Source organism: Electrona antarctica (genome assembly GCF_951216825.1).
Source record: "Electrona antarctica genome assembly, chromosome: 5".
Classification (NCBI taxonomy): domain Eukaryota; kingdom Metazoa; phylum Chordata; class Actinopteri; order Myctophiformes; family Myctophidae; genus Electrona; species Electrona antarctica.
The window spans coordinates 5435257-5458118 of NC_136810.1; the positions used below are offsets into that span (position 1 = coordinate 5435257).

The 22862-nt window shown below is 43.8% G+C and overlaps 1 protein-coding gene across 3 annotated transcripts in view; it reads right to left on the bottom strand.

Annotated features, from left to right (window-relative positions):
• The window catches only part of LOC306923648 (neural-cadherin-like), a 424677-nt gene that overhangs the window by 78385 nt on the left and 323430 nt on the right, over positions 1-22862 (bottom strand). For all 3 annotated transcript variants that reach the window (XM_079501857.1, XM_079501859.1, XM_079501858.1), the window contains one exon: positions 16595-16809. In XM_079501857.1, coding sequence (XP_079357983.1) covers positions 16595-16809 — 215 coding nt within the window. The remainder of the gene's footprint in view (positions 1-16594; positions 16810-22862) is intronic.

Below are 22862 nucleotides of genomic sequence, written 5' to 3' on the forward strand. Positions count from 1 at the left end.
TACGCTTTCAAGTTACTCAGTTTTTATGTACGCTCGTTTGAGTGCATGTGCACATGTGTGTCTGTGTGTGTGTGTGTGTGTGTGTGCGTGCGTGCGTGCGTGCGTGTGTGCGTGCGTGCGTGCGTGCACATGCATGGTGGGGCTCTCAGCTTTAGTCAGATGTAAGAAGGGGGTCGGGGGTACAAGGATAAAAGGTTGTGATCTGGGGGATCTTTATGTGGAAAGGATCCACTAGAGGCGGATCAGGCATCTATACAGATGCCTCCTCTGGGAGGTCTTCCGGATCAGGCATCTATACAGATGCCTCCTCTGGGAGGTCCTCCAGGCACGTGCAACACACCACAGTGGACCGAGGAGGTGCATGTGGGGGGGGGAGGGGGGGGGGGGGGGGGGGGAATTATACTGTATCTCCACGCTGGCCTTCGAACGAGTGCCTTGGGATCCCCCCAGTTAGAAGGAGCTAATGCCAACACACACGCTTGGGAAGATGCACGCACACACACACGCACACAGGCACACGCGCATGCGCATGCGCACACACACACACACACACACACACAAATACTGTACATACAGCGAAAAAATAACTGTGATTAGTATACTTAAAGTAGCACTTGCATGTGTGTGTGTGTGTGTGTGTGTGTGTGTGTGTGTGTGTGCGCGTGCGTGCGTGCGTGCGTGCGTGCGTGCGTGCGTGCGTGCGTGCGTGCGTGCGTGCGTGCGTCTGTGTGTGTGTGTGTGTGTGTGTGTGTGCGTGCGTGTGTGTGTGTGGGGGGGTAGAGTGAAGTGGATGGTGGGGTTCAAAGACTATTATTCATCTGGGGAAATGAAACTTCCCATCATGTTCAGAGACAGGAGGGTCTCTGATGTTGCTTTCTAGATTTGCTGAATGAAGATTTGTATATCGTACATAATTAACCGTCTGTCCGCCACAAACGAGGAACACGAGGGTGTAAATTAGTACCCTAGCCCGCCAAACCCGAGATTCTCGGGTTTGAGCGCGTATTCTTTAATCCATTTTTGATACGATCGTATCGTTAGCTGATGTTGCTACCCGCATCAACACAAAGTGGGACACTGGCCGCGGCCATTTTGAACATGCGCGCGCATCCACTTCCAGTCTAAGCCCACCATTCACAGCTCTGTATCTCAGAAACGACATTGAGGGGCCGTTTCTGGTGAATACAAGGGTTTTCAACGGGCTGTAGCAGGCGGGCTGACACTCGCGGTCGCCTTTTTCAACCACCGACCGACACAACAACATCCGGGCAACATCCACACACAGCAGTTTGTCATTGTAATATTCGGTTACGGATATTTGGCTCTTCAAAGTAAGTGTTACGTGCGATAAAACCTTGACAGTATGCTAACGAGGGATTAATTAATGCTGGCGGTAAATTTATTAATGTAACCTGAGAGTAGGCGAACGCACGATGAAATGCTTTGATTTCAGAGCAATATGGAAATGACTCAAACTAATTGAGTCACAGCATTACCTGGAAATACAGGCTACAAATGTATTCCTCATTGTGTGTCATACCCTGAAGAAGGCATCTTGTTTGCCCGAAACGTCGGTTCAATAAAGGTTTCTTGCATCGTGACTATGAGCTGTGCCTCTTTCCCCTATACAAATATATTCTAGCCTGTTCACAGTAGCCTGGCTCCAGCCACGCTTGCCACACCCATAACAGGAAGATATGTTCTTGCGATTCAGGGTCTGGTGACTCTGTCTATGGCGCCGTTAGCCTCAGTTGAAAGTCTGATACTGTGGCTACGGCCAATCAGCGTCGTTTCAACTCGATGACGTCAACAACAGCGCTGGATCAAACCTAAACAAACATGGCTGCCCTCACTGTGGTAAATTGCAACCGTATCGATCTGGCTATTAAATGATAAATAGCTTCTTTACAGAAAAAAACAGGTTTTAGAAACATCATCATCCAACATATTTTACTGTGTTTGTTTAAATGCTATAGTAGCGCTCGTTGAGCGTATTTCGTTTGGTTAGCAACCGGGTTAGACACATTGACGACGTCATTTGCTTCGCTACTATTTTGATTGGTTGGTGTGAACCAATCGCTGAAGGCTGCCACTTTGGCAATGCCCATCCAAGGGGCCAGTGAGGCGCTCCAACGTTGAAGGACTGCAGGCTGACCCGTGGATTCATGACGAGGAAACCCCGTGCAGCTGGGCTTTAACATTGAGCGCTCGGTTGCACTTCTAAAAATGTGGTGGTCAAATGCGGAAGTAGACGTTCTGAGACGGTCCTTCCGGGTGCTTCAAAACGCCACTGAACAACTTCCACTGACATGAATATTGGGGGGGCGGAGCTTCGTGCCAGATCAGCATCTATCCTTCTTTATACTCTATGTGCCCATCCCATAAATAGCTGCCGTGGGAAGAAGGGCTTTCAGTCTGAATAATGAAGTGAAGATGAAATGAAAGTCAGGCTACAGTATGTTCACAGTGCTGAGGTTTGTGTGTGAATAATGTACGTTGGACACAACATTTGGATGAGAACATGGAGTGAAGATGTCCAAAAGTCAAACTATCATCTGCCTGTAGCGTCCAGGGCGCTACACCAAAAGACGGCAAGCGGCGGGAACACGGAAGCACGATGCTCGCTGGGAAGAGAGGAGCTGCAGGGCATCTTTAACAATGACCTGGCAGACCAGGCGCTGCCAGATCAAAAAGCACCTTCTTTGAACATGACCAGCTACTAGATCATCAGCTTGGTGCAGGTCACACTTCCTACTCACCCCAACCCCCAGACCCCAAGAAATCAAAGCATTATGGGGCATTCCAGGGCAGCATTATGGGGCATTCCAGGGCAGCCTGTAATGACCCATTCATTCTCCAGCTTCTGACAGGCAATGAATCCTGAGATATAGCACGGCTGCCCAGGGCTAAGACGCTGTTAACGAGAGACATTTGATTTTTTTACACATTTTCTACTTATCGGTGCAATAAAACTATACGAGGAGCAACACGTTAGCACTTTCATAAATACAGTTGGAAATAAATGAATGTAGTCTGAAACGTAATTTTACGCACATGCAGTCTAAGTGATGCACAGGCACAGCTGGCCATATTTCTCAGTAAAAACACCAAATGACAGTTTGCTCACTACTTCATTCCACTGTATTTTACATACTGGCAGGTAGCCATCCACATGGCTGTATTTCTAAAATGGATTGTCCCAATTCTGAGACTGATTTCTGTAGTAGTAGTTGCTGCGAGAGTGAGGTCTAGCCAACACCAACTCGGGATTCCTGGATCGCTGCCCTCCACAATTTCCTATCCAACATCAGGTTCCTGAGCTCTGCAGTGTTGTCAGCCATGCTGTCGCGCCGCAGCACGTCTACATAGGTGGTACGCTGCTTTCCCCTCCTGGCTTTGCCCTGGGTTGGCTCCCATAAGGTCAATTTACTTGCCTCAAGTTCTGGGTGCCTGACGCAGTGCCCTGCCAGCCTCATCCTTCTCTCTCTGACTTTGTCCGTGACCCGTGGTAGGTCTCCATAGAGGTCCACATTTCTGATGCGGTTCATCCATGTGACACCTAGTGCCATTCGTAGCATTCTTGTGTATACTCCATCCGTCCTGGGCATGACGTTAAACTGTTCCGTTCGAGAGGACCGGTGACCCTCGAATATAAAGAGCCATGAAAGGAAACTATGGATCATTACCACCATTTCTGTAGTAAATTATTCTATAATATACACCTTAAGCTTATATCAGTCACAGGAGCGTGTATAGTTTCTACTCCGTTTCAGCAAAGACCAGCGGAGAACCCACTGAAGTGTGCAGTTAAAAGCAATTTACTGAAATGTAATGGACATCCATGTCCAACCGACAGAAACAATATAATATAAACATTGTAATTTAAATTTCTGGTGCACATTCAACATTACTTGAGTTATCCAACTACAATATACTGTATAAAAGATCAACAACTTCTCTTCATATTTTGTACTGATTAATGTGGTCTTGAGGAACGTACGGCCTGTTTGAACGAAACGTCAATATTTAATATATTAATTTCATTGCAAAGGTGAGTATGAGTGGAGTACGAGACCTCACCACGACTTGTTCAAGGACTACACGGTTATTTTAAATAGTTGTTCATCTCGGCCCACTCTGTTAATAACGAACATAAGTCATTTCACGGATGAGGCTCCTTCAAATTGGTTTTGCTTTTAACGTTTAGCCCTTTGTCACTACTAAGCCTGAATAAAACAAATAGTTTGTTTTGGAATGGTTTGTTTGTGTATATCCTACGGCTGTGTATTACACAGCCATGTCAGCGCAGCATAAACCATTAGTCCAACCTTAGCTAGGACGAGTTGTAAGCTTGTAGATCTGCTATTTTCACAGTGCTAACTGCTTAATGGCTGGACTTTACCTGTATAGCATCACATTACCGTAGTTACCAATACCGCTTAAAGAGTCTAAGAGCCCATATCTAATACAGGGGTTCTCAACCCGTGGGTCGCGACCCCTCGGGGGGGGGGGGGTCGCCAAATTATTTTGGGGGGTCCCCAAATTAGTTTACATAGTACGTGCATAAACTTTCCTTAATGATTATATTTGGTTTCAGTATTCATTTATGATATATTTTCTCTATTATTAAGGTTATTTTTGCAGTCAGTTTGTATTGGGGGTGGGGAGGGGGGGCAGGGCTGTAGTTCACGTACTGTATGTATCTGGGCTATGGTTGTGACATTGGGTGAAAGAGGACGAGTGTGGCTACAAAATTACCGAAACCCATGCGTGTAAAGTGAATATTTTGGCCGTGAGGACGATTTGTTCGGAGAATTTCGGTATAGTCTTCACATTGGCTTCTCACTCTGATCCGCTCTCTCTCTGGGCGTGCGACACTCTGAGTCGAGAATATTGCTCAGACCACACACACTTTGAACTGCGATAGCGGGCAAACCGTGCAACGTATTCGAATTCCGTCTGAACCACCACAAAGTCGATGGCCTCGTGTGCTGTTTGACGTTTAAATCGTGTTTCTACGTACCAGTATGCCAGAGCAATGTGGCTCCAAAGTAACGTGTCGTTTTCTGTTTTTACCCGCGTCTCCCCATCGACTTTGAATGGGGCATTTTTCGCGTAGTTTATTGCGAATTACATCGGCACGGTAACACGAATCGGAAAGAAAAGCACAAGCACACCATTCCCGGCCGAGCCGCACGTTTTGATGTATATATTGCGGGGCTTTGGTAAACCGTGCGGCCGGCCATAGACGTCGAAGTTCCGGAACATCTATTACGATTATTATTATTCTGGGTGCCTGCCATGCAATGGCAGAAACACAGGTTGAAATCTAAAACGCATACTTAATCGTAATTATCAATACGCAAAACTTTGACCTCTATGGCCGGCCGCATGGTTTACCAAAGCCCCGCAATATATACATCAAAACGGCTCGGCCGGGAATGGTGTGCTTGTGCTTTTCTTTCCGATTCGCGTTACCGTGCCGACGTTATTTGCAATAAACGACGCGAAAAATGCCCCATTCAAAGTCGATGGAGAAACGCGTGGAAAAACAGAAAACGACACGTTACTTTGGAGCCACATTGCTCTGGCATACTGGTACGTAGAAACACTATTTAAACGTCAAACAGCACACGAGGCCATCGACTTTGTCGTGGTTCAGACGGAATTCGAATACGTTGCACGGTTTGCCCGCTATCGCAGTTCAAAGTGTGTGTGGTCTGAGCAATAATCTCGACTCAGAGTGTCGCACGCCCAGAGAGAGAGCCGGTTAGAGTGAGAAGCCACTGTGAAGCCTGTACCGAAATTCTCCGAACAAATCGTCGTCACGGCCAAAATATTCACTTTACACGCATGGGTTTCGGTAATTTTGTAGCCACACTCGTCCTCTTTCACCCAATGTCACAACCATAGCCCAGATACATACAGTACGTGAACTACAGCCCTGAAAGCGACAGGTGTACCATCATAATGGTCATAAAACTCCATGTTAAATGCCTGAATGAGTCAGCAATTTTTTCATCACAAGCACAATTCTTAACTCGCTCTTATAACCACGTTTTTTATCGGACCAATACCACGATCGCACACGGCGTACCTCAATGCCTCGGGTCACTCACGGCGAAAACAAAAAACGCATTCGACTTTTACTTTTTGCGATAGAGCAATTTGTTCGGACATACGTTCTGTCATTGACAGTCAGTGGGCTTTTAACTTTCAATACAGTTTGCGTTTGCATAGACTAGCCCAGGTGAAAATGATACTTTGTTAATGATTCAAGGTCACCTGACCAACTCTCCCACACGCACGCACAAACGCACATGCACACATGTGCACGCACACACACACATTGAAAGTCAATAGAGAAATTCGGGGAAACACGTACCTCTGTCATTTCTCAACCGTTTCGGACGTGGGGCGGCTCGCCAGAACCGGGCCGCCCCCCTGAGCGAAACCAAATGGACCCCTTAGCATGTTAGCATTAGCATGTTAGCATTAGCATGTTAGCATGTTAGCATTAGCATGTTAGCATTAGCATGTTAGCATTAGCATATTAGCATGTTAGCATTAGCATAGCATATTAGCATGTTAGCATTAGCATGTTAACATGTTAGCATTAGCATGTTAGCATGTTAGCATGTTAGCATTAGCATGTTAGCATGTTAGCATTAGCATGTTAGCATTAGCATATTAGCATGTTAGCATTAGCATATTAGCATTAGCATGTTAGCATTAGCATTTTAGCATGAGCATGTTAGCATTAGCATGTTAGTATTAGCATGTTAGCATGTTAGCATTAGAATGTTGGTGGCAACGTAATGTGCAAAAAACTTAGACAAAATACCCCATTGAAAGTCAACCAAATGGACCCTTACAGGGTCTGAGAGGCTAAATGTCATCAAATGGTGGTCCGTGGCTCAAATGCTGCACAGACTTGGCGAGCTGCAGGCACCCAGTCAAATTTCCTGAAATTTGTTTCTAGTTAAGTATGCGTTTTAGATTTCAACCTGTGTTTCTGCCATTGCATGGCAGGCACCCAGAATAAGAAATAGCCCCCGGTCTCTTCATCAGTCAAATGGTAAATGGTGCATTTATATAGCGCCTTTATCCAAGGCGCTTTACATGCCGATGCCGATGGCGGCAGAAACCATGCAAGGTACCAACCAGCACATCAGGAGCAATTAGGGGTTCAGTGTCTTGCTCAAGGACACTTCGACACTGACTCTGGGTGAGCCTGGGTTCGAACTGGCGACCTTGCAGTTACCATCCGGAAACTCTACCCCTGAGCCACCGCCGCCCCAGTCACTCATTCCTATCACAAATTAACTTTGTGGCATCCTCCTAACTGTCTCATTCCTATACACGTAGCAGATCTGCTTCACGGGTGCATTACTTAGTTCAGACTAGTAGTAAGAGAAATCTATGAAAATCTGGGAACTAAATCGTTACCAAGAAATGTCTTCACCAATGTGTTTCTAAAGGTGTCTAATAACATGTACTAAAAGTTTGAAATTCAACTCCCGTGGGAAATTGAGTTATTAGCATAATATGTGACCATACCCATAACATCCTATACAAGGCAAAAAAGTCCAAATTTCATAATTCTTTAAGTAGCATGTGACATATGAAACTAGGGGGTTTTCATGATTCTGATTCCAAGCATTAGTTTTGCACAAAAAACACTCCTTGGGAGGAAAACGGCCTCACAAACGTGATGAGGTCAGCACATTTGGTCAAGTGGATATGGCCTAATTTAGCCCAAGGAGTGTTTTTTGTGCAAAACTAATGCCTGGAATGGATTCAGAATCATGAAAACCCCCTAGTTTCATATGTCACATGCTACTTAAAGAATGATAACATCCTTTTATAGGATGTTAAGGGTATGGTCACATATTATGCTAACTCAATTTCCCACAGGAGTTGAATTTCAAACTTTTAGTATATGTTATTAGACACCTTTAGAAACACATTGGTGAAGAAATGTCTTGGTAACGATTTAGTTCCCAGATTGGTCAAATACCTGATAAAATGCCCTTACTATAGTCATTGGTCCGACAACCTACCTCAAACCCTAACCTAACCATAACAGCAGCACGGGAGCAGCGCATGTACGATGCGGGACTCATGTCGGACTAATGCTCCATCTGAATGACCTGCGGATCCAACGCCTCTTTTGTTTGAGGAGGCTCGCCAAATGTCAGGTCGATAAATCTCTAATGAAACTGTTTTACAGTGCATGTATTGAGTCAATGATCTCCTTCTCCATCATTTGCTGGTACGGAAACCTGAACATAAAGGACACAAACCAGCTTGGTAGGATTGTGAGAACGGCCTCAAAAATAGCAGGAGTACATTTCAGTAGCTTGGATCATGTCTTTAAAAACCAGGTGCTTAAGAAAGCCAAGTCCATTTGTACGGACAACTCCCATCCCCTCAGCTCTGAGTACAGGCTGCTTCCTTCCGGCCTTCGCCTAAAGGTTCCAGGGGCCAAAAGTAACATGTCTAAATTCTCCTTTGTGCCTGTGTCTATCCAGGCCTTAAAGGACAACTTTAGTTTTTTTCAACAAAGGTTCATGTTTTAGGTTGTTATTAGAGAAAGTAAAAGATGAGTGTTAATTTTTTTTTCATTGGCTGCTTTCTTTCGTTTTAGGGATTTTAGCTGTTTTTGACAGGGGGGCGGGGGCATTCGAGCATGGGGCTAAATATGTATTTTTTTACAAAATATTATGGTGATTTCTTTTTTTATTATTTACTATAGTCCTAATAGACCCCAGGAAATTACATCTGGCCACAGAAGATCACAGGATCTACTGAATGTGAAGGTAGCCTACTGGGGGGAAGCCACACTGTGTTATAGGCTCAATATGCAGTTTGACACATTCAGTAGATCTCGTGATCTTCTGTGGCCAGATGTAATTTCCTGGGGTCTATTAGGACTATAGTAAATAATAAAAAAAGAAAATTGAAACATTAATATTAGAAAGAATTGTAGTAAACAAAAAATAGATATATAGCCACCTGTTGTGGTTAAACTTTGCTTATAGCAAATGTTTCAACACAAACCATTTTTTCAGAGCTTGGTTGGGGCATAATATGCTGATCCCTGTAGCAGGACAGTGGCAAGACGAAGACAACAGGAGGAGAAAGCAGTGTGAAAAACACATGAGCATCAACATCAAGGTACTTGTTTGTTCTAAGGGTTCCTGCTCCTGACTGAGAATATAAAAACACATGAGCATCAACATCAAGGTACTTGTTGAGTGGTGCAGAAAAAATTAGCATGGTTGCTACGGTCACCCAGTTCACCCGGGTGTGATTTAATTACGTCAGACATTACGTCAGATCAGAGCTGATCAGGCTATATAAGACCTTACACCACTCAGTTCACACGGGTGTGATTTTTTGTTCTAAGGGTTCCTGCTCCTGAGAATATAAAAAATCACACCCGTGTGAACTGAGTGGTGTAAGGTCTTATATAGACTGATCAGCTGTGGTCTGACGTAATGAAATCACACCTGTGTGAACTGGGTGACCGTAGCAACCATGCTCATTTGAGCACAGACAGACAGACACGTAAACTAACAAAGCCAGTCGTAGGAGTGGTTTACACCACTCAAAAAATAACAGTGCTGCATGAGAATTCAAATTGCACTCGCTTGTTTATTTTGATTTAATGTTGTGAAAGTCATTTTGGCAGATGAAGACCTTCATGGTCGATATGATAATCCATCACCTGGCATACATATTGGCTTAGAGTCAACACTCACAAAAAAATAAAGAAATACCTGCATGGGCACTTCAAAAGAAACTACCCAAATTAAATACGGGAGCACAAGACTGGGTCTGCATGTTTTTATTAATTTGCGGGGGTGGCTGACATTCTGACTAGTTTTTCCCTCGGAGTGAAAAATGCATTTTGCTATTCTGCCACCAAAATGTTAATTAATCTTGATTCCCCATCCACTTTTAGCCTTGGTAAAAACTGACCTAAAAACACGTCTGTCCTCAAATTAAAATTGTTTTCAAAAAGTCTCTATACAAGTACTCACAGAACTGTCCTTTAAGGCACTTTATTATGTAATAATTGTCATGGTACTGTATGCTACAGAGCAGAACGCACAACGTAGGCGTTTCATCAGCGTTGTACCAAATTATAATCGGCCTTAGGTAATACTGTACCTACTACAGTATCTTGCCCTCAGAGAGTCAACAACAAACTAGCCCTGTTTCATCCCCCCCACACACACACACCCCCTTTTTTCTGTAAATACTGTATCTATCTAGCAAGGTATGTCTTGATGATTAATTGAGTACAATGGACCACAATGGAAACGAGCCCCCGCCCGGGCCATGTATAGTGTATTATAAATTAATCAATCAATCAATCAATCAATCAATCAGATGTCAATATAATCCCCTCAAATGTTGTGAAAGTCAGCCCATATGCACCTGAACAGAAATGTCTGGTAGAGCACAGTCTCGATCACATCTTATATGCATTTCTGTTCTCAATCACGTGGAATTGTCAGGTTTAAATCTGACTATTTCTAAGCCTCCAAAGTATCAAGATCTTAACGTTCCCTGTACCATAATTATGATAATCAGAGATGGAGACTCGAGTTAAAGACTCTCACTCGAGTCACACTCGAATCGCCACAAATGGGACTCTAGAATCGACTCTGACTCACCCCTCAAAGACTCTAGAATCGACTCTGACTCACCCCTCAAAGACTCCAGACTCGACTCGGACTCGAGCTCGGACTCTCAATGACTCGTGGAGTACCGAAAAAATCCAATCCCATCCCTTTCCTTTCCCCTCCTGCAGCACAATTGCGCGGTGCGTGGAGCTCATACCCACAGGTGGCGAGGCAAGCACAAACCCATGCACTTTCATCATAACATTCAGATATTAAAACGGCGAAAGTATTCAAATATGTTTGGCTCCGCATCAGCTATCCAACGTCATTTGACTTTGCATTTGTTTAATATGTTAAACAAATGATAGGATTGTCCGTGAGGGGACGTTTTTGAAACATCAGTGTCTGTGTTTAATGTGCGCTGCGGCTGATGGCCTACACTACGTAAATAATGTTCACTGCATTATTACGTCAAGTTCCATATTTTGCCCACCATGCCCATGTAATGTTACAGTAACTACAGGCTTATTTGGTTAGGCTACAACATGCTTAGTTGTAGCCTAAACTCCATGCCGTTGGGCATCATTGATTATTTATGTCCCCAAAGGAACAGATCTGCAAGCTGTCAACACGCCATGAAACGGCGTATCGACAGCTTGTATGACTGTTTTTGGGGGGGTAGCCATGCAGCCCGACGCACGTTACGCATTGGAACAAGCCATGGGTTTGAGAGGCTGATTGATGTAAACCGTAAACTTACAGTATTAGATATTTATTTATTTTACTGCGAAGTACGAATATATTCGTACCCCCCAGCTATTGGACGTTATCAGCCAGGTACGTACATGTTTGTACCTGTGTGGTTGAGCCCCAGAGCAGCTTTTAACATTGATCCGGTTGCTATGCAACGCCGCCGTCACCACCAGCTATGGGACGTTACAACCTCCATAACTCCATCGTTTCTGGCGACAGGTAAACAGTGTGCGGCTGTGCGCTAATGCTAATGCTAGCCACTGGTTACAGTGAGTGTGTGCATGGGGCTACAGAGGGGACTCAGGGGAGGAAACAGATTCTCTTAAAGTGGATGCAGACGGTGGCACAGGATAACTACATTTATGCCACCAGCTAGCAGCAAAATAAATGGTGTGTAGATCATCACAACTGTATTTCAGCCTTCAGAGCCTTAGGCTATGTCGTATAAATAATTAATTAAATCAATTAAAACCGGCCTGGGCCATGGCTCAGTGGTCCAGGCACCTTGGCTGGTAATCCAGTCTGGCAGTGTGCCGCGGGTTCGACTCCCGATCCCGACGGCCTTTACTGCATGTCTTCCCCCCCATCTCTCTCCCCATTTCCTGTCAGTCTACTGTCTGTCCCTCCATAAAATATATAAAATAAAGGCGAAAGCCACAAAAAAACCCCATTTAAAATCAATAAAGAACCGGCGGATATTATTATTATTTTTTTACTGAGACACGAGACTCGTGGCTAAAGACTCGAGACTCGACTCGTACTGTACTCGACCCCAAAGACTCGTGGGCATCTCTGATGATAATACCCTATCATACAGTATACGTAGGTTAATCCAGCCTCTACAACAGAACAGCACTACTGATCACCCACTGTCTGATAATGTGCTCTAATATACAGTAGCCTACACGGTCTAGTACAGGATACAAACAAGCACTTAAACAACTTTAGACAAGACTGGGGGTGGGGGGGGCTTTCCCTACAGAGAAACACATGGAATACAACGGCATTGTACAACAGTATTGCAGTTAATAAGAGCATCTACTGTACTTCATGATATTGATTCAACTGTAAGAAATGGCTGACTGAGGGCCAACAATGTTAAAGGGATAGTTCACCCCCCAAAACAACATATTTTTTCCTATCGATTACTCACTCCATGGAGACTTGAATTCATGTATATTTCTCTCTTTTGTGTCGGCTATTTTCAAAAAGATCAATATCCATGAATTCAAGTCTTCATACAATAAAAACATGTATATATTGTTGCTGGAAACCACCTAACTCCATTTTTTAGGTTTTTGATTTTTCTTTTTACATAAACCAGTGGTATTGAACACCCTTTACATCTGGATGTTGTTTCAAAGATATTGAACCAAATGGAAAGTAGTAGAAAACGCTTTGGACAAAACCTCTTAACTCTAGCTACAGTACTTAAAGGACCACTTCACCACTTTTCAACATCTCTTCATATAATTGGTCCTCACTAATGTTCATGATAAAACACCACCATTTGTTCCTACTCAGTCTGTGTCTCATAGGAGGGCTTTGGGCAGTTCGGACACCCGTCCACCAGTGACATCATCATTAGGCAGATTTGTTTTAAAATATATTTAGATTTTTATTATCATGAGAACGATGGCTTCAACTTTTGCATTGGAACTTTTCAGGAAAAGAAAGCCTGCCGTTTCTATTAGCTTGGATTCACCATCGATGATGTCACTGGTGGACGGGTTTCTGAACTGACCACAGCCCTCCTATGAGACACAGACTGAGTAGGAAAAAATTGTGGTATTTTATCATGATTAGTTAGGACCAATTATAGGAAGAGAAGTTGAAAAGTGGTGAAGTGGTCCTTTAATGCTCACATGAGAGCTATGAAATTGAAAGACTAAGCATTTGGGAATTATGAAATATGTACTGTATTTGGGACGAAGAGAAACAGACCTAATTTAACTCTCTGCTTCGCTTCTCTCTCTCTCTCTCTCTCTCTCTCTCTCTCTCTCTCTCTCAGTACATGAATGTAAGCAATATATTGCTTAGCTGGGCATTCAGTATACTGGTGTAATATTGTGATTGATTGTGTGTACAAATTATTAATTCATCAGTCGGATAGTCTCAAACACTAACGAATGCCTGTGTTATAACTTACATCGTTATAATGGATTATACCTACAGCTACCTATATTCACAGTAGCTGTCATAATGTTACCTCAACGTCGGGTCCGGGGTAGGGATGGGTATCAAAGATTTTAATACCCAAGCATGTTCAGTTCTGTACCCGGTACCCAAGTGTTATGACGCTGGGTCATATGTGTAGTTTTCTTTTAGATTTCTTCCCTCTTTGCGTGTGCGTGTGTGTGTGTGTGCGCGTGCGTGTGTGTGTGTACTCAGTCACTCAGTCAATTACTTCACTTTGCAATGCGAGACCCAGCGCAAGGCAATAAAGGCATCTATTGGTCACAGCTGAAATTAATTGCAGATTTACAGCTGATTCAACTCTTTGGTTGTAATTGGTATGCCGTATCTAGATGATACCACCCCCACACTGTGAAGCTGTTGAGGGCTGATTACACCACGTTGCATGTTATTATTATGTCCATATAGTTTAAGCACGGAGCAGCTAGCGCACATTCGCCAACCTTAATCCAGTCGCCAACCTTAACCCACGGTCGCCAACCTTAATGCATGTTCGCCAACATTAATCCGGTCGAACTAACGGGAGGTGGAACCATGTCCACCCCACCTTGGCGGCTGGCTCCTCTCACTGTCCCCGGGTACAGTACAGATCACACTATATAATGAAATATAATGAAATATGGGTCGGGATTGGGGAGTCTGACGGCGGGGAAAACCATAGGTTCACAGTGCACACTGCCCGGGACCGATGTTGCTCGTGTTGGAGCCGAGCCGCGCGAGCCAGTGTGTTCACTGTGCAGTGGCAGCAGCAGCGACACACACAGCGCAGCCTACTGGTCATGTGCCATGCATGCATACTATTAAGACTTGATTCTTTTATTGTTTGTTTGGTGTTTTAACTTGATGAGGGGAAGGGGAGATTGTAATCAAGACTGTAACCCCTGTTACTATACGCCCGTTACCAGATTACACATTTTAAAATGTACTCTAAGACGTTTTTTCGGAAAACCGACGGGAAAACGCAGCTAAAAATCGGAGAACGCGTCCAGTGTGCTGTGCAGGGACCTTTACCGTTTTGTTTTACTCTGATTACGTAACGGCGTTACATGTGATCCGTTACTTCCCAACCCTGCTTGGCATCCTATCATATGCTTTCTGCAGATCTACAAAGACACAATGCAGCTCCCTCTGAATTTCTCTGTCAACATCCTCAAAGCAAATATTGCATTTGTAGTACTCTTCCTTGGCATGAAACCATACTGATGCTCAGAAATGTTCACCTCGGCCTGGGCCATGGCTCAGTGGTCCAGGCACCTTGGCTGGTAATCCAGTCTGGCAGTGTTCCGCGGGCTCGACTCCCGATCCCGACGGCCTTTACTGCATGTCTTCCCCCCATCTCTCTCCCCATTTCCTGTCAGCCTACCTGTCCCTCCATAAAAAATATAAAATAAAGGCGAAAGCCACAAAAAAACACAATAAAAAAATAAAATAAATGTTCACCTCTGCCCTTAGTCTAGCTTCCACTACTCTTTCCCATAACTTCATTGTATGGCTCATCAGCTTTATTCCTCTGTAGTCCTGCCACCTCTCCTACACACTTATAGTCTAGCTTTCACTACTCTTTCCCATAACTTCATTGTATGGCTCATCAGCTTTAGTCCTCTGTAGTCCTCTGTAGTCCTGCCACCTCTCCTAGACACTTCCATACCTCTGCGGGTACGTATATCATCAGGACCAACTGCTTTTTTTTTTCAATGCCTTCCTCATTTTGTCCTCTTTGCAACTTCCTGGTTCACCACGGTTACCTCTTCTAATCTTTGTTCTCTCTCGTTTTCCTCATTCGTTAAAGGACCACTTCACCACTTTTCAACCTATCTTCATATAATAGGTCCTCACTAATAATCATGATAAAATGCCACGATTTTTTTCTACTCAGTCTGTGTCTCATAGGAGGGCTGTGGGCAGTTTAGAAACCGTCTTCCAGTGACATCATCATTAGGCAGACTTTTTTTTAAACAATATTTTTTTACAAAAATGTTTAGATTTTCATTATCGTGAGAACGATGGCTTCCATTTTCGCATTGCAACTTTTCAGGACTAGAAAGCCTGCAGTTTCTATTAGCTTGTTTTCCCCATTGATGATGTCACTGGAAGACGGTTTCTGAACTGCCCACAGACCTCCTATGAGACACAGACACAGTAGATTATTAGTGAGGACCTATTATATGAAGATAGGTTGAAAAGTGGTGAAGTGGTCCTTTAACTCTTCAAAGTATTCTTTCCATCTTGACATCCCACTTCCTGCACCTGTCAATACATTTCCAGCTACATTTCCATCTTAACCCATATACTGCCTCCTGCTGGACAAAGAGCCAACCGCAGACTGCCGAGCCAGGTTTCAATGCAGCACACGCTGGACTCATATCCTGTCTGGGGCGTCCATCTTTAATGCTAAATAAATAGCGTCAATGCTAGCGAGCTGAAATGAAGCCATCCTTGCTCTAGAAAGCGCCAATGTTTCCATATAAACTACCGGATAATCAGCAAAGACCTCCGAACGTTGCGCATTTTATCCAAACTATGGAGAGCTCCGTAGATTTCAAGTTATTCAGCTTTTTAGTCAGCCTGTATAAAGGGAGGTGGACGGCAGCGTGGTTGCGCAACCCGGTCTAGGATCGCTAAAGAAGGAAAGGCCAAGACAAAATAATATGTAAAAAAAAAAAAATCAGCGATCCGGTTTGATATCAATAATAAAGCTTATCAGACGGAACATTTACACCAGAAGCAGTTGCTGGTTGGATTCCTTCTGACGGAACGTTCTGCCAGGAGCAGTAAAACCGTGGGGAACTCCAGACCCCCAGGAACGCGCCCAGGGGGCCGGGCTGGTTCCGGCGTGCTGCCCCGCGTCCGAAACGGTTGAGAAATGAGAGTTAAACAACCATGCTGTTTTCGTGCTCATACCCAGCCAGCCAGCCAGCCAGCTACCCACACACATAAGTCCGTAAGGGAGTGGTTTGCACCAATCAATAAATAAAAGGTTTGACAACAAACAACTGGGAATGACTGACCTATGGCCATGTAGTCCTCTGCGTCACCGGGCAGCAAAGTGGCGAGGGGGCCGGCGTACAGCAGAAGGCTGTCCTCCTCCTCCGTCATGAACTCTACAGAGAGATGGCTATCGTAGCACGGCCTTACAGGTGGAAACCACGCATAGCCGTTGCCATGGAAACTACGCTTTGTCTGCTGGCACTCCGGACCCTGGAGCTGAGGGGGGCACCGGCACCTGTGCCGCAACAAGAACAGAAAGAAAGAAAGAAAAAAAAGCAGAACTTCAGCTAAAGAATGGGGAGAAATGGGAAAGGTATAAAATGACATTGTTTCCATTTGATAGTTTCTGCTCGCATGAAAATCCAGATTGTGCCGCGGTGGCAGTTTTCCCAAGAGGATGTAAAAAGGTCCAATTTGAAACACAACAGCAGCGCAGAGCAGAAACACCCTGTCAATGCAGGCAAACGTTGGTGGAAGTGCATTTACGTACTTCAGTACAATTTAAGTAAATACTTGGATACTGTAATAGTTTATACTTAATTATAATTTTAACTGCACTATGGTTATTTGAACAATGCATACTTTAGTTACCTGTTACTTGCAGGTTTAGATTATTATTAACTAAAACATTAACGTTAACCACTTAAGCCTTATTTTATACTATAGCTATTCAAACATAGCCTTACAAGTTCACAACGTGATACATTACAATGTTGGGGGGAAATAAATTCCACCTCTTCCACCACAACTCGACTACAACTAACAGGTTGTCAAAGTCCACAGAGGTGTTATCTCTGCACACTGATCTCCTGCATTAGCCACGAAGCTCTGCTGCATATTCAGAATCCAACATTAATTAATCAATTAAGTGTGAACGCGGCGCTAACAGAGCTCCGTTCATTATCTACACAGCTGCCTCGCCTCGATCAGTCCTCTGGAGACGCTCCTGTCTGGCACCGACCACGTCTCTTTTGTTAGAGCTTAATTAATTCCATTTCTCTTACTATTGCATAGTGCCACCGGTCCGCCGCCGCTGATTTAGTGACTTTCTCCCTCCCTCTTCCTCCATCCCTCACTCTCTTAGCTGCTTTTAAAGGTGTTATGGAGGTGTGAGCGACACTGGCTGTCTGATATATTTGACACTGACTCTCCTTTTTACTTGCCGACTTCAATTAGTGGCTGAGTGGCCAGGCGGCTATTGCTGCTCAGTTCACTGCAAATAACTGATGAAAAAGGCTTAACCACTTACACCTATTTTGGCATGCTATCATTGGTGGGGGAAAAACACTGAATGTCTTTATATATAAAGAAATCTAAGATATACCAATCATTAAACATTACAAACGTTTGTGAAATTGCATTGTGAGCTTGTAGACCTAGGGCATTGAATCCCCAGCATCCCTGTTTAAAAATAATTGCCTCCGTAGTCGGAAAGAATCGTTCCAAGTACAGTTGTAACTCAAATCCGTTTTACCGGGGCGGTGGTGGCTCAGGGGTAGAGTGTCTGGATGGGACTTTGAACCGCAAGGTTGCCAGTTTGAACACGGGCTCCCCCAGAGTTACTGTCGAAGTGTCCTTGAGCAAGACACCGAACCCCTAATTGCTCCCGATGTGCTAGTTGGTGCCTTGCATGGTTTCCGCTGCCATCGGTGTATGAATGTGTGTGTGAAAGGGTGAATGTAATGCACAATCTATGTAAAGCGCCTTGGATAAAGGCGCTATATAAATGCACCATTTATATAAATGCACCATTTACTAAGACTAGAGGGTTTAAGTGGTTAAGCGGTGGAATAGAGACACTATCACTGTCATGACATGGGGATGAATGGAGGCTTCCCTGACCTTTGTGGAACACATTTAGACATGTAGCAATAGTAAATATTAGCAATCCCTGCAACTCTGTGTCAAAGTCTACGGCGCGCTGCGTGATGAGAAACAACCCCTTTCAATCACGCTGGGGGTGGATGGAAACGGACGGGAGAGGCGAGGCAGATCTCATCCCATTCCCCCCGATGGGGGTGGATGGAAACGGACGGGAGAGGCGAGGCAGATCTCATCCCATTCCCCCCGATGGGGGTGGATGGAAACGGACGGGAGAGGCGAGGCAGATCTCATCCCATTCCCCCCGATGGGGGTGGATGGAAACGGACGGGAGAGGCGAGGCAGATCTCATCCCATTCCCCTCGTGCTGATAATGTCAAAGCCATCTATTTTCATGCGGCGTTTCAGGAAGCCTCTCTGTGTATACCCACTATACCCAGGGCTGTTAGCCCATTCTGGGCGGGAACCCCTGTTGCTGTTTCAAGCATTATGTTATACTTTAGCTATTGAAAAATAGCAGATCTACAAGCTCATAGCTTGTAGGTCTGCTATTTTTGAAAAATCGTTAAAATGTGGCGCAAATCATTGAATATATATTTCAGAGCGAACATTTTTAACTAAAATATTTGCTTCTGGGGGGTCCCTGGAACTACATATTTTGAGATGGGGGGTCCTGTGGCCCAATGGAGATAATTCTGGGGGTCCTTGACACCACTGACATAGAAACATAGGTTTTTCAGAATGTTAGGATTTAGAAGCCTTTTTTTGAATCGACCTCAGGTCAAAATGGTTTAAGGGAGCTGTTTCTCCCCCAGCGCTGTTTATTCAGAGGAGAGGCTCCACATGTCAGGAATGCTGATCGGTACGTCGTACGCACAGCACATCAGCCCCCATGCATACATACCGTCGCTGTCGGCCGGAAACCTTGTATCTTCAACTTTTAGTTTCGATTTTATTTATTATTCTGTAAATGAATGCCATACGTGTACTGTAAAGGTGGCCTTACACTAGCCGTTTTTTTTCAATCTGAAATCTGATAGCACCACACACTACAGGTTAATCGGAGCGGGGCAGAGCAAATATCAAACATTCTTGATGTTGATCGGGCCGATCGCGCTTTGAGCGGTCGGGCACCCCCCGAGCGTCAAAAATGCCCGATTATCGGCTAGTGTAAGGCCACCTTAAGTGTGTTGTGCAAACGTTGCGGAAATAATTGCACTGCAAGCTCAGAACGCGGTCTAAGCTTGTTGATAGATTGAGAAGGGGGCACGGTGGCACAGTCGGTAGTGCTGTCGCCTCACAGCTAGAAGGTCCTGGGTTCGATTCCCGCTGGGGACGCCGTGGGCGCTGGGGGCGTGCTCCCTCCTCCGCGACATCGGTGCCCATACCCGAGGCGGGGGTGGTGAAAGGGTCTTTCTGTGTGGTAGTTTGCATGTTCTCCCCGTGTCCCCTAGGGTACGTACCTTCACAAAAAACATACAGTAATCCTGGTCTCTAAACTACCTCCACCTGGCCAGCCGGGGCGCCTGATGGAGGGGAAAGGAACTGGTTGGAATAACGTGTTCCTTCCACGCACTACGTCCGGCCAGGGAAACTCCCCCCTGTCGCGTGAAAAGAAGCAGCTTGTTTTGGACATACTACAAGGTTTCCACCCGACATTGATGATATGCAAACACACGCACACAAACGCTACAACAACTCCACTCTTTCATGTGTCACAGGAGAGCAATGCCAATCTCCAATCTAGCAGTGCCAGGGCATGTTTCTCATACCGCTGACTGACAATATCTGATCAGGCTGCAGTTAGGGTCGTTCTGCACAGCATAGACGCGGGAATTGGACTCTTTATGACGGTAAGGTATTCACATGAGGGAACAAATATGCTTCTTATGGTGCAGCATAAGGGCTTTTTCAACAGCCTGCATATCAGCCTGTCAATCAGATCAGGAAGAAGAAGAAGAAGAAGAAGAAGAAGAAGAAGATTGTACATAACTTCTAAACAGACGTATACATGTATCATGACACATTCTATAAGATGCATCTTATCTCAAATTCTACAAATCTGATGCAAAGTTACCCCCCCTAGACATTCCCTATTGCACATCCACCATTGCTGCTAGGTTTTATTTAATTTAATTTCTGATCCTTTCATACAGAAGGTTCAGAGTGTGGGTCTGTACCTTTTAACCGTAACTCTATCTTATCTTTTTTGTCTTCTCTTTTATCTTGAGTACATTCATTGCTGTTGTTGCAGTCTTGTGGACATGTTGCATCAACATTTCACTGTTTGTATGACTTGATTCTCTGAAAGGGAACCTCCCTCTCACTGACTGCATCTAACCTTGCATGTTCATGACATGTACACAATAACGACCATAGACAATAAACTCACCTTTCAGACCAATGCAGATAAAAAAGATCTACAAAAAGGCAAGGCAGCGGCTTTATCTTCTCAGAAAAACTGAGAAGTTTTAATGTCAGTAAACACACTCTGACCATGGTCTATAGATCACTCACTGAGAGTGTTCTCACTTTTAACATCGTGTCCTGGTTTGGGAATCTCTCAGTTAGAGATAAAAACAAGCTCACCCAGGTAGTCAACCAGGGGCCTGTTCCACGAAACTTGGATTAACTAATCCAGGATTTAGGCCAAAACCAGGCTTTTTAAATCCTGGTCTTTACAGCCTGGTTTATTCTGTTCCACTAAAGCCAAGCGAGGCTTAGAATGGGCGGATTTATCGAGCCAGGCTCATAAAGCCTGGCTGAATGCAGAGCCTGGCTTTTTGTTTCTAGACCCATTCGGTGGAACACAGATTTACTGATCCTTCTTCTTCATGGGGTATTATGGCAGTTTGCATCATTAATAGTTGCATTACTGCCCCCTTCTGTATATCTCAGTATCATTACTAATCTATTCAAGACTTACTGATACAAGGACTTAAGCTTCTAAAATAAATACTGCTGCTGTAATAAAGAGAGAACATACTCTCAACAGTGGATAGACTGAATGATTAACTACCCCAAAAATATAGTTTACATTTTACCACTACTATTAACTTAAAACAGAATTCTTAATATTTTAAGCATAATGATATTGTCGCATTGTGATATTTGGCCATAACTCCCTCCTCTGAGGGAGCTACCTTTGGGGAAGGGGGTTGTTGTCCAGACAGGGGCCAGACTGGTGAACTGTGGGTCATGGGTTCAATAGTGGGTGAAACGTTACAATGGTAATATGTTGTAAAACAATGAGTAATGGTAATATTTAGTGGTTTTCACTTTTACAAAAAAAAAAGATATATATATAATATAATATAATATAATATAATATAATATAATATAATATAATATAATATAATATAATATAATATAATATAATATAATATAATATAATATAATATAATATAAAACCTATTCTGGGGAACATTCACCAAAAGCAGCTGATCTACAAGCTCACAAGCTGTCATGATGTTGTGCAGCCTATATATTTTGTTTTTTAGATTTTATATAGTGCTTAAATTAGTCCTTTAATGCAGACCGATAAAAATAAGGCAACATAAACCTATAATAATTTAATAAGTGTGGAAAACATAATTGCTTTGTGATCAGTTTGACTGCTTAATGAACAGTAAAGACATCAGGATTAGGTTAAACCTGGCTGTTAGCCTGGTCCGGAGCAGGCTAAGTCCAAAGCATTAGTTTCCATGGTAACTAATGTAGCATCACTTTCATGAAACCGAATCAAGCCTCAACATATCCAGGTTAACTGGTTAAATTAATCTGGCAAGATTAACCAGCTTTCATGAAACCGGTTAATCGCTGATCCAGGATATATTAAGCCAGGATATCTGTTAAATCCTGGCTTAATCTCTAATCCAAGTTTCGTGGAACGGGCCCCAGGCAAGTAAGATCATTGGAGACAAACAACTGCAACTTCAGGACATATACAACCTCTCCATAACCAAAAAAGCAATTCAGATTTACAATGATTCTACCCACCCTCTTCACTCTGAATTTGACTTGTTGCCATCGGGCAGGAGGCTTAGGGCAAAATTAGCTAAAAAGAAGGGTTACAAAACTTTGTTTGTGCTAATACTGCTGTGGACATTTTAAATAAGAAAATGTTTAAATAGTCTAATCGCCACTGCTCATGATCACTGTTGTTGTGTTAATGTGAATGCATTTTATATAGCATTTTAATGCACCTATATTGTATTCTTTGTAATGTTTTATTGTTGTAACTGCCAAAGACGAATTTCCATTTTATGTCAATTTAATGGACAATAAAGTTTTCTTTATCTTTATAAAAAATACGTCTTAACATCCACCAAGTTAACCACAATGAACCCTAGCATCCAGATGCATGTCATCCAATATGCGACATTCTGCGAAAAAATCTTACGGTTGTGAGCTTTTCGCTATTTGACATACAACGAATTATATTGTGTTTAGGTGGTTAAATTCACA